The sequence below is a fragment of the Lygodium microphyllum genome, chromosome 12, assembly GCF_053477565.2.
Source record: "Lygodium microphyllum isolate KBCC chromosome 12, Lygodium_microphyllum_v1.1.10, whole genome shotgun sequence".
In the NCBI taxonomy this organism is placed as follows: Eukaryota; Viridiplantae; Streptophyta; class Polypodiopsida; order Schizaeales; family Lygodiaceae; genus Lygodium; species Lygodium microphyllum.
The window spans coordinates 78,524,514-78,537,659 of NC_141146.1; the positions used below are offsets into that span (position 1 = coordinate 78,524,514).

Below are 13,146 nucleotides of genomic sequence, written 5' to 3' on the forward strand. Positions count from 1 at the left end.
AATGTGAGTAGCATGTATGCGGTTGCTTTGTAGAATGGTTGCTCAAATTGGAATAAGAGGTGTTTCTGAGAATGCATGTTATGGAATGATTAGTTAATGTGCAGCATGCAAATGAAAGTAACATGTATGAGGTTGCTTCAAAGAATGGTTGCTCAATATGGAATAAGATGTGTTTCATAATGTTTAGTGACATCCTCTATAAAATGTGCCAAATGCGTAAGGGAACAATTGTTACTATACTTGAATCAACACCCAAGAGTCAAAACCTAATGCATTATAAGAAGTTCACAAAGGAAATATACCAACCTCCTTTTGTTGAAGCCTCTCATTAAGCTCCTGGAGTTCCTTGCCCATAGATACTTGTAAACGAGTGTGTTCCAGCTCTTCAGCAGCTGCCTCCTCATCTGCATACCCAGTTTATCTTCTTTTTCTAAGTGTGAAACTAGAAAATAAAGCTGAAAAATTAATGTGACTAACCTTCCTCATTTTCAATACGGCCCATCTGTCTCATATCAGCATGGTGATTTTCATGTTTCTTGATAAAATCCACATATTGTCCAGCTGATTCATTTTTACAGGCAACCATTGGGTGTTCCATTGGGGATATTAATGACTGAGGTTCTACATTTTTGGCAGGTTGTATGTTGCATCCTAGCTCATGCATTTTGGTGGTGTATGCTTGAAACAACTGAACTCTCTGTTGAAACCCAAGCCAAAAAAATATATGGTCTTACTCTCAGTTCTTGTTGAATAAGACTCTTACATGTGTCAAGAAATGCATGAAAGAGATGGCAATATAAAGGTTTAACCGATTTCTGCTCTCTGAAACACTACCTGGTATGCATCATCATCCAACTCATCCCAAGTCTTTCCAGCGCGTAGGAGCTCCAGTTTGTGAAGCAAGTCATCTCTTTCAATCTGCACATGAAGCATTTGGCACTTAGCGCGGGAAGCAAAGACCAAAGCCAGTTCTATTCTTTGAGTAGGAACACAAAATGAACTCACCAGAGCATCCATTACCCGTTGAGCGCAGAACTGCAATCCATCACGTGCCTGTTGTAATTCTTGTTGAAGTTTTGTATTGCTTGCTTCAAGCCAAGTTATTTTTTGTTTTAGCATCTGCAAAAAGTATGAATCCCTTTATCAACAATGGGTAGAAATTTAGCTTCTACAAAGTAGTGTTTGTGTGGCTATCTTAATAAAGATATATCAGCACAGTAAGGATGGAGGTCAGCTGCAATAAGCAAAATGTAACCTACTGCCAAAATGTGAATCTACAGACACTATAGAAAAGAGAGAAATAAGAACAAAAAATGTAGATACAATCTTTCGCAAGATTTAGGTATGCTCTCTTGAAAGAGTCCTTACAGGCTTTATAGATATGTACAGGTCAGACATTCCAATTCTGTTATATATCTAAGCACACATGCATGTAATAAAAAGCATTGGAATGTTTCTTTCTATAGATACCTGATACTTAGACAAAAACACCAGCAACCTGAGGAAGAGTTTTTGACAAGTTTTTTAGCCAATTGACTTTTCAGGTAAGGCTGTTCTGGGATAGACAAGGCAAGCAGAGAATGGATAAAGGAAGAAGACATCAAAAATTTCCTCTTTTTAGCAAACTCGAGTCAGTCATAGTGCACCCAAGTGTACATCTGTTCTTTCTGTTGCAACTGCAAATTAAGCTTTTCTTGAAAACAGGCTTATAATGAAAACAGAAAAAAACCAGCTGTAAGTTTTGGATCATGCTCTCGCTTTTTTATTTAAAGTTTATGTCCAGATAAAGAATGAAACTTAAGAGTGCAATTCCACGAAGATACATGCATATTTCAGCTGGTCCAGTTCTCATCACACCCATGATGATGAAAACAATCGTCACCTTCATGGTGAGAAACATCACCTGCATATCTCCACCAGTCTCATCACATCCAGATCGCATGCATAAGAGTTCAGCTTGGAGTGATTCCACCTGTTGGCGCATTCGTTGCATCTCAGCTGCCATTGGGTCACGATTTACCTTGAAATATAACATGCAGATGAAGGTAATTATTTCGTTACTTACACTGATCAAAGCACAAGGTCAGATTTCATGTTCTCTCTCAATTGAGTGCTAAAAATCCAATACTTGAGAGCATATCTTACTATTGGCTTGTTCTGAATATTCCGTGCTCTATTGGCATACTTCAGTGTATTAAGTGTCTCCTCTGCATTTGAATCTGCTGGACTAATACAAGCTACAAAGGATGACACAACACGACTAGTTAGCGAGAATAGTGATGAAGTAACCTTAGTTGACTGTGTTAAGCTTGAATAAATAGATAGACTACATGAGCTTTCCATGTGCTTCAATTCAGCGCATGGCATTTTGTTTGAAGCAACATGTCAATCAGGATTTTTGAGCGGAAATAGTTTGGTACAAGGAGACTTTCTGAGATTCTAATACATTTTTAGTTCTCAAAAGAAGCAAAAAGGAGTACATTGAACTCAAACATTGTATCAGGAAGCTAACACTATAGGATAATAAGAGCTTAAAAGAGCTGAAAAGAAAGCCTCAATAGACTTCATGGGAGATCCATATCGAAAGTAATCAGTCATCCAGGAATGCAACCACTGCATAGCAACATTAAGATATAGTGAACCATACCAATCATGACCGTTCTGCTATTGCCTCCAAGGGAATCCTAGAAACATGCAACAGACAAAACTTAGGGAGGACTCAAGTTGTTTGAAAATAAACAAGCATGCACTCTTAGCTACTGGGGATACCTGTAACAGACGAGTTAGCTTGCTATCGCGATAAGGGACATGCCCCCCATCTTTCCGCTTTTTCTCATCCCCCAGGGCACTTATCACATTGCCAAGAGCTAGCAATCCTTTGTTGATGTGCACACCTAGAAAGATAAAGGGGCCAAAAATGGTCTTCTACATCAGCAAACAAAATGAAAACAATCATTCAAAATGAATTTTGGGAAAAAAAGGGTCTCTACACAACCTTCTTTGAAGCGGAGCCCATCAGCCCCTGTGCGCTTGACTCTTTCAGATCCTGCCAAGTCTACAAGGTGCAATTTTGCACATAAGGAGTCATCATACTCATTATCCCGAAACAGAAGGTTTCCATTTGCATGTGGATCCAGTTTTTGCCGTTGTTGCAAAGTGATTGTAAGAATAGCATGTGATCGACTGCAGAAAAACATGAGTATATTCTATGAGGCAGCTGATGTGGTTTGGCTGGCACTCAAACTGAAGCTTCACTAAGTGAATTTGGCTGGCACTCAAACTGAAGCTTCACTAAGTGAATGGTTGTAGTGATGGTAGAGACTCCGATGAAGGATTTATCAGCATGTAGGGACTCGATGAAGGACTTATGAGCGTGAGCATGTGTAATGGAAGTGATTAACTGTAGTGCAAATATATTCAACATGGATATGAGTCCCGTAATAGTGCAAGTTCCCTACTTCACAGAGTCACCTGAACCTGGTGCAACATAGACATGCATAATGGCTCCAAATAATACCTGGAGTGTGAATTCATGTTAGTGCTTGCAGTTGCACGAGAAAGAGAACCCTGCTCTAAAAGTGCTGCCATCTCATTGAGGCTGTTTACTTCCACCTCTGTCACACCCACAAGTGTAATTTCACCATTTGTTGCTTCTCGAATTTGTATACTAGGCTTTACAGGGGTTGTGGGTCTTGCACCAAAACCTGCACTCACTTCTGATCGACCAGAAGTTGAAGGACTTGAATCCAGCAGGTCATGTACTTCCTCATTTAGAATCTGCTAGAATAAACACTCGTCATTACAGCAACATGATGAAAACAACACAAAGTCACAACAACCACCACGACAACCAATCACAACAGTTGCAATGGTGACAGCAGCGGGGCCATCAACAACAACAACAATGATAACAAGAACAAGGTGAAGCTTTTCTAAATATTAAGAAGTTTTGACCCAACATTTTAAAGAGGAGTTTGCTGTGGAAATCAACTTCGATTGACTTTCATGGTCCACAAAACTTTCTCAAAGTACAAAACAGAAGCTTGTGGAGACTTTCCTATACTGTCAGTCCAAAGCCCAAGCTCTATTTTTTGGTGAATGCCATTGATCTATTACATTAGTTTACAAATGTAACACTTGAAGGACAAGCTACCACATGAGCACTAGATGTGGAAGCAAGAATGCATATTGAAAGCTAAATTCTAATCTATGCAGAAGTATAGAGAACCACCCAAAGAATCAAACAAGCCTATGTTGGGGGTAAAGGCACCTGTGCCTAAACCGCCCATGTATAACTACACTGACACTACCCGCGCACCTATACACTGCAGGTGGTGGGTGCCCATCAATGTCACTTCATTCTTTATTCTAGTGACATTTGAATAAGGGAAGGGTGGTCACACATTGTAACTATAAGAGTTCCCACATCTTGAGTCTCTCTCTCTTACTCTCTTGCTCTATCCGCCATAGCTCACACCTCCAATGCTTCCGTTTGCTTGTGCTCTCACTCAGGCTTCTCCCTTCAACTAGTATCAGAGCATTGGTTCGAGGAGCTTCACCCAACATTGTCTCAGCCCGGACTTGAAAGCTTCAGCACTTCCCCAACAGCAACCATGGCTTCAGCTTGAAGTGGTAACCATTGTAACTATAAGAGTTCCCACATCTTGAGTCTCTCTCTCTTACTCTCTTGCACTATCCGCCATAGCTCACACCTCCAATGCTTCCATTTGCTTGTGCTCTCACTTAGGCTTCTCCCTTCAACTAGTATCAGACCATTGGTTCGAGGAGCTTCACCCAACATTGTCTCAGCCCGGACTTGAAAGCTTCAGCACTTCCCCAACAGCAACCATGGCTTCAGCTTGAAGTGGTAACCATTGTTGCTCACTCACTCCCTGGCTTGTATAAGCTTCTTTCTAGCATTGTGGAGGCTTATTCAAGCACCCTAGAGTGCTTCTTGAGCTCCATTCACTTCAGCTTGAAGAGCAGGCCATCAGTTCAGCCCAGCGTGTTTGCACCTGTTTCCCAGGCGAGAGGATGGTAGTTCATCATCACTTGCCACTTGCTTGGTGGTCTCTAACACTTGATAAACATCTTGGCACTCATCTAGCATCTCCAAGCATCAGTATTTTGCGCCTTGGACACCATTTGGAGCTCCCAACCTCAGTTACTTGCTGTAATATACAGCAGACCTGCTATTACATAGGTCTAAACAGGGTCTTCTCAATCATTGGAGCTCACTCTTGTCTCTGATGTCTTGAGGTGCTTTTGGCTTGACTTTGAGCTCGCATTAGCTTCAGTTTAGCAGAGTTTCTATTGCTGTATACTACGGGCAGCATGGTATAATACACACAGGGACAGCATACACTTCATTGTTTGGAGCTCTATTGATGGTTGTATGCCCACATATTGATGCCAGATCATTGGGGGTTGTTATGTTGATGTCTTGGAATCATAGTTGAGGGAAACGGGGAAACAAAAACGGAAACGGAAATGGCAATGGCAATTTTTGAGGAGGGGGAAACGGAAACGCCACGTCATCGGAGAGAGAGAGAGAGAGAGAGGTTAGAGCCTAGGTGCTTAGAAGTTACAATACAGATTACAAGTTTCACACTCACAATCAAAGCTTTCTAATTTCCAAGTTTTGAAAGAGTTCTACAAAAGGCATAAGCTGAAAGGAGCTTCTTGATGCGTACAAGGATTTTGAAATATAATTCATATGCTAACTGCAAAGAAGAAACAATTCTAAATAAGTGCAAAATGCAAAAAGAATGTGATTGATAACTAATTATCATCTCATAGTTCCTCTTCCTCTCCATCTCCCTCTTCCTCATCCATTTCATAGACTTCAGTTGCTGTAGGCGGATCAGATCCTCTTCATCCTTCTCCTCCTCATCACCGGCATTTTGCACAGACCAAGAATCCTGCTCACTTTTATGAAATCCTATATACACATCTCAAGAATACTCTGACTTCATTTTTGTCAACAAACATAGGTTTGCATTGACAAAAACAAGGTCATCTACTCTTTGAAGCCCTAAGTGATTCCTTTTCTTTGTGTGGATGTGACTAAAGGTGCTCCAAAGCCTCTCTAGTGCTGATGATGAGCAAACTTGGCTAAGAATCCCAATAGCCAAGTTTTGAAGCCCAAGTGACTCTACACCATAGTCCTCCCACCAAGTCACAACACCAACATGGAATCTGCAAGATAAATACAACATTGAGAAAAGAATCACTTATTGATTCAAATTATAATACTAAAGAATGGCTACATAAAGATTTTAAAAATGTAGATGGGATTACCTATCACGTTGAGCATCAAGCCACTCAAAAATTCTCTCCTTATTACGAAAGTTTGCAAGTTGATCTTTCACCAACCTACATTCCTCTGGAGTAGGAATCAACTTCTGAAGAGTTGAATTCCAACCTCGCACCACCTCTGCATCTGCTTGAAGAACTTTTCCCTTGTGTTGGAACTTAGGATCCAATGCATAAGCTACACAATGTAATGGAGAGAAATATTGAGTCCACCTACTTACCACAATCTCTTGTAATCTGGCATTATATATCTCAATGGATCGGATGTTTTCTATTATCTGATCCATTGCCTCATAAATCTTCCCAATATAGGGAACATCACTATCCACATGACGCAACAACTTCACAATGGGCAAGCACAGAAGAAGTAAACGTTTCACCTCTGGCCAATAATCCTCTTGGATGATGGTGGTATTATACAATTGTGCCATAGCTGTGTGAGAAGTAGGCCAACCCTCCCATTCTAGACTAGCCACCATTTGCTTCAATGCCAGTCACATGTTGCACAAACGGGGAAGCATTAAAAAGTAATATGCAAATCTGGTCTCTGCATACTTCAACACCTCTTTCTTTGCAAACTTTCTATACAACACCAATGAGAAATGGTGACGAGTGATGAATGTCGCTATTTCCTTATCTGCAATGATAATGATTTTTACCCATGGCAAAGCACCAATGTCCTTCAACAAATTTTTGAGACAATGTGCCATGCATGGACTCCATGTGATAGTAGGATACTTGCTCTCCAATAAGCCACCTGCTGCTCTATTGGTAGCCTCTCCATCTGATACAAATTCCACAACATTCTGTGGTCCCACATATTCCACAGCCTCACTCCAAAGCTCGCATAAGACAGGAGCTGTCTTTTGTCGTAGACCACACTCTGTGGACTTAATGTAAAAGTGCTTTGCCATGACAAGCTGCAAGCACTCCCTGCAAAGAATGACTCCGCGCATTTGTCAATCCATCACCTAGCAATGGTACACCATATGAGCTCCACCTTTGCTTTATTGGTTGTATGGCCTCTTTAATGCTCGAGACCTCATCCTCAAGAAGCTTTTTGTGCAAGGCATCATACGTGGGTGGTGTGTAGGTGGGGCCAAATTGAGCAATCTCTATGACCATCTCCTTAAAGAAAGGAGATCGCACAACATTGAAAGGAATCCCACAAGAATTTAAAAAATGGGCTACTACTGCATCCACTTGTGCCTTACGCCAGGGATGCCAAGAAGTAAACAAAGTATTTTGTTTACCTCAAGAGGCTGGTTGAGACCATGTTGCAGTTCCATGTATATTAAAAGCACCTCCACTAGAGAGAGAAGATTGGCTTCCTCTATCTTCACGTGCATGAGGTTCAGAGGTTATGCTAGTGGGTGGCCTGGATGTTGGAATAGCAAAGGGATTTCAAGGAGTCCTTGTTTCTTGAAATATTTTGTGCTCTTAGCGCAAGACTTAATCCCATTTCCACTGAGAACATGTAGATGGGCTTTCACCCTTTCTACTGATCCACCTTTTTCAATGCCACAGTAATGGCACATCCACCACCTAGCACCACCTTTCTTACAATTGTACTTGCATAAGATCTTCCCTTGATCCCACCAATATTCGGCCTGGGTTCTCTCCTTCTCCGTGCTAGTCTCATTGAGAAAGGCTTCAACAACTTCAAGATTCATATTTTGAGAGGAAGAGAAAGCTTTGGGCTGAGAGAGAGAGAGATGGATGCTTAGCTTGATGGTTGATTTAGATACTCTAGCCTTGGATGGCATGGGGCAAAGCTGCAGTGCATATTTATAACGTTTCTAGACTTGATTGTTACCCCTTACTCCATTATTTTTAAAACTTTATGACAGATTTGATTATTGACTGTGTGGTATAATAATTACTCTATTTGAAGTTTGGCAGCCTAGGTCTGTTTTCACTGTTCAGCTCATAATTGGTTTGTTGGGAAGTGGATTGTCAATCTATGGCGTGGTAGAGAGAGAGAGAGAGATGCTAATAACAAAAATTTGTTGACAAGTGGAGTCCAGGCTGTGGTATAGAGGTGAGAGCGAGAGCGAGCTGTTAGTGCAGTTCTAGCTGAGTGACAGACTGTTTCTTTAAAATTTTGTGTTTATGTTCTGTTACCATGGGGGCGAACACAGAGAGAGAGAGAGAGGATCTGGATTCTGTTACAAAGCCTGGGCCCTGGACTCTAGAGCCTGACAACTATCACTACGGAATCCGGATTCGTGAAAGAAACAAACTAATCGCGATTCGCAATATCGTCGAGTACATCTGGAGCTGGGTCGTGCCACGCAGTCCCCCTTTAAAACAAAACATTAAAACGTTGACTATTAAACATTTTAACTTTATTATTAATAACTTTCAAGATTAAATACCAAACATTAAAACGTTAATTGGACGTCACGATTGAAACAAACCATAGTTAAAAATGAAACTTTAAATTAAAACATTTATTATTAAAAACGTTTGGACAACACGATTAAAACAAACAAAAAACATTTGCAACAAGACGTAAATAACAATCAGTATCGTATTTTGAAAAACAAGCCAATTAACCAAAAACGTTTCGGCTATGTGGGGAAACGTGTCAGTCCGAAACGTTTCCTAAGGTGAAACGCCACGTGGCAGCCCTTTCCCCAAAGGGGAATCATTTCGGCTGGGGAAACACGTTTTGGGCGGCCCAGCTCTCTACATTTCGGTGTTTCAGCTCCTCCCAAGGCTTCTATTCTTGGAATGCTTCTGGGACTGATTTGAGCTCAAAACAGCTCAGTGAAAACTGTCAGTTGGGTGCTGCAATAGCAGGGCAGCACACCATTTTATCAATGCACCCAAATGCCTCTTGCTCTCGGATGCTATTCCGACACTCTATTGGATGCATTGATGTCTAACATGGAACGCTACACCCTCGATTATGCTTATTGAGAACTCTTGAGCTATGATTTGGGCTTCGTTACACTGGCATTGGCTGTGATTTATGCTATTGGCTGCTACAGTAAGAGCTTGAAGAAGATATTGGGTCTTATGCTCCCGAATGTATGTCACATGTATCTTGGATGTCTGGATGCTATACACATGATGTTTTCAGCTTCTTTTGCTCATCTGGCATTCACTCTTTGTTCCACTGGGAGCTTGCCTGACTTAGTACCGATTGCATGCTCAATGACTGCTAATGGTTTGTACATATCCCATTTCTTACAAAATATACCTGGCAGTTGCAGATTGGATTCTATCAGTTGATTGCTCACACCTGGCTTTGGATTTACTGCTGTCATTATTTTTCATCTTGCTATAATTGCAAGTTTATGCATTATCTATGAGGGCAAGTGCTTTGACTTGACCATCACTCTTTAGCAGTTAGTGGACATCTGCTACATAGCACCTGATCATTCTACATTTTCAGCATTTGGTGCCAAGCAACAGGCTGTTGCCATCTCTCCCACCACGTGACTGTTGCAATGCCTGTCCAGCAGGCTGCCTACACCAACACACACCTCTCCTGTTGTCACTTGACAGTTCTCTACCTCGGGTGACCAGTTTTCAGCCTTTCTCTAGTGGTACATTGCTGTGTTTACCATATTTTAGCCTTCAAGTGCTGTGTTTTGGTGATCAGCTTGCTGTCCTTTATTATTCAGCACTCTCTCATCTCCAACTAGTGGTTATAGCACTCAGGGTTTGTCTCCAGTGGACGTCACTCTCCGACATTCCATTGCTCTACCCTTGGGCATTTTATACACTCTTACATTCATTTACAACATTCCTTCACTTCAGAGTTTCTTCTCTCTATGTTTGAGTTTTGAGTTTTGCATTTAGGGTTTAAGTTTTGCTTGTCACTGTCTGAGTCTTTGTGTTTCAATCTTGGTCGTACATGTTGTGTTTCCTCAGTGCAAACCCTAGCATATCTTCACACATAGTGCCATAAAATGCATGATGATAAGCACAAGGAAAAGAAAAAGGGCAAAGTGTAGGAAAAGAATGATGATCGCAACATTGTCCCTATCAAGTCCAACATCAAGATTGAAGAGATTAATGCCATGCAAACTAATTCTAATAATTGACTAAAGACTTACTTTTTGCTAGACACTTAGATGATACAAGTTATGTTGTCTCTTTTTATGATTCCCCATGGAAAATCACCCATGGGAATCTTGTCCTAGCACGAGGTGCCAAGTCTAATACTTTTATCAACCATGTTTTGGCAATGGCTGCAATACCACATGTATTGTCATAGCATTGTCGCCTTGGGCACATGTCACTCCAGGGAATGAAAATGCTTACTCATTTGAAGTATCTTCCGTCCCTTGACTATAAGTGTCTTGATTCTTGTGATCATTGTCTTTATGGCAAGTAAACTTGTAATTCACATAAGAAGTCTGGCATTACCCGCATGGATGAGCCTCTGGCTCTTGTTCATTCTGCTCTTTATGAACCCATGCCCTACAAATCATTAGGTAGCATGAAATATTTCGTTACTTTTTTTAATGATTACTCACATAAGGTCTAGGCCTATCAAGTAAAAGTCATAAGTATTGACTACATTTCAACGTTGGCTTGCTCTTGTTGAGAACCAATCTAGGTATAGGATAAAATGCATACGATCTGACAATGGGGATGAGTATGTATCTAAAGCCTTTGAGCAATTGTGATAAGAGGGGTATTAAGCGTCAATTGACTGGCCCCTACACCCCACTCCAAAATAGTATGGCTGAACACATGAATAGGACAATTAAACCTCCATCATATGCTCATTTGTATGTCTTTGGTTATAAGGTTTTCTGCCATATTCCCCGGGACAAGCACAATAAGCTAAATTCTAAGTCCGTGACGTACATCTTTCTTGGTTATGGGAATGCAGATGAGATGAGCTATCGCCTATGGGATACGTAGGCTCGAAAGGTCATCTACAGCCATGATATTGTCTTCCAGGAGGAGAAAATGCATAGGCAACCTAAGCAAGTCAATGAGATATGCATAGTGATATTTTAGGAGAAGCCTCATGTTACTATACAACCAGCTAGACAACCTACAACAACTAATGCTCCAATGGCCTAAGACCATGGTATTAGACAAGACGTGCATGCCCCACAGCCTCCGATAATCAGTTTGCACCCTCTATGGATTATGTGACAGATACTGGTGAGCCTCTACCTATTATGAGGCTATGCGTAAAGGTGATAGTTACTCTTGGCAGAAGGCCATGCAATTACAATATAACTCACTGCAAAAAAATCATGTGTGAGATTTAATTCCTTTGCCTAGTGAAAAGCATGCTTTGCCATGCAAGTGGATGTACAAGTTGAAAAGTACCCTTGGACATCCCAAGCCCACCTATAAGGCCAAATTGGTTGCTAAGGATTTTAAGCACGAGCATGATGTTGCCTTCAATGAAGTCTTCACTCCTATAGTCAATATGACTACCCTACACTTGGTATTGGCATTGGTTGCACAGCTAGATCTGGACCTTTGTCAAATGGATGTCAAAACAGATTTTTTACATGAGGACTAACATGATGAGATTTACATACAACAGCCTAAGGGCTTTGAGGAAAAACACAAGGAACACTTAGTGTGCAAGTTGAGAAAGAGCCTTTATGGACTTGAGCAAGCACCTAAGGAATGGTACCACAAGTTTGATGCTTTCATGCATTCATACGGATATATCCGTAGTGATATGGATCTATATTTATATACGAAGAAGGCCCCATAATAGCACCCTTATGATTTTGGTACTCTATATGGATGATAGGTTGATTGGTAAGAGTGCTCATGATAAGTTGGATGCCTTGAAAAGTTAGCTCAAGAAAAGCTTTGAAATGAAAGATATGGAACAAGTTTCACATATTCTTCGAATGCACATCACACACGATTGCTCTAAGGGGCTCCTTTACTTATCGTAGGAGTACATCCACAAGGCCCTTGAGCAGTTTCATATACAAGTCGTTAAGTCTATTGCCGGTTGTTCTTTACCTTCTCATGCGAAGATAAGTCAGGCCGATTGTATGCAGTCTAACGAGCAAAAGGTTGAGATGGCCAAGATCCCTTACGCATCCACAATGGGCAATTTTACATATGCCATGATAGCCACTCATCCCAACATAACATTTGCAGTAGAAGTTGTGGTGCGCTATATGGCTGCGGCAGGTGGCATTGGGATGTCATGAAGAGTATTATGAGGTGCCTTAAGGGAGATGTAGATAACATTTATAGTAGGAGTTGTGAACTTGGCAGGCGGCATTGGGATATCGTGAAAAGTATTATGAGATGCCTTAAGGGCACTGTAGATATGTGCATATGTTATGGTGGCCAAGATACAAGAGTCATGGGATACACTGACTCTGATTATGCAAGATATGTAGACAATAGGAAGTCCAACCTTTGGCTATGTCTTCAGCTTTGTTGGAGGTGTTGTTTCTTAGATGTCCAAGGTGTAGAAATGCACGGCCCTATCTACTACAGAGACAAAGTATGTTGTAGCCACTGAGACTTGCAAGGAGGCTCTCTGATTAGGCCATCTAGTAGCAAACCTTGATATTACTGATGTGGTTCCCACATTACATTTGAATTCTATGAGTACTATTCATTTGGCCAAGAATCCAATCTTCCATGCGAAAATAAAGCACATTGAGGTGTGTTACCATTTGATCAGAGAGGTCGTTGAGGAAAAACCCATCAAGCTTGCAACTGACCAAAATCTTGTAGATTTACTTAGTAAAAGTCTTTCAACAAACCGTTTTGCCTTTCCTTCGAAAGTCTTTCCTCATTCTGTTGTACTTTATGTAAATTTATACTTTATGTACATTTGTGCTTTGTCACTTTTTTCTTATTCTCTCC

General features: G+C 41.0%; 1 protein-coding gene and 1 pseudogene across 4 annotated transcripts in view; both read right to left on the reverse strand.

Moving 5' to 3' along the window:
- LOC148027952 (kinesin-like protein KIN-4A) overlaps positions 1–13,146 on the reverse strand; it is a 65,097-nt gene that overhangs the window by 40,407 nt on the left and 11,544 nt on the right. For all 3 annotated transcript variants that reach the window (XM_087689647.1, XM_087689646.1, XM_087689648.1), the window contains exons 4-13: positions 3,518–3,777; positions 2,996–3,183; positions 2,770–2,894; positions 2,648–2,684; positions 2,146–2,237; positions 1,904–2,020; positions 1,006–1,119; positions 835–918; positions 478–697; positions 307–404 (exon numbers count right to left, since the gene is read on the reverse strand). In XM_087689647.1, coding sequence (XP_087545773.1) covers positions 307–404; positions 478–697; positions 835–918; positions 1,006–1,119; positions 1,904–2,020; positions 2,146–2,237; positions 2,648–2,684; positions 2,770–2,894; positions 2,996–3,183; positions 3,518–3,777 — 1,335 coding nt within the window. The remainder of the gene's footprint in view (positions 1–306; positions 405–477; positions 698–834; positions 919–1,005; positions 1,120–1,903; positions 2,021–2,145; positions 2,238–2,647; positions 2,685–2,769; positions 2,895–2,995; positions 3,184–3,517; positions 3,778–13,146) is intronic.
- On the reverse strand, positions 3,789–8,064 carry LOC148027953 (uncharacterized; annotated as a pseudogene). The gene is made up of 2 exons (XR_015692668.1): positions 6,301–8,064; positions 3,789–6,198 (listed from the first exon to the last, which is right to left on the reverse strand). The product of XR_015692668.1 is annotated as an uncharacterized LOC148027953 (transcript).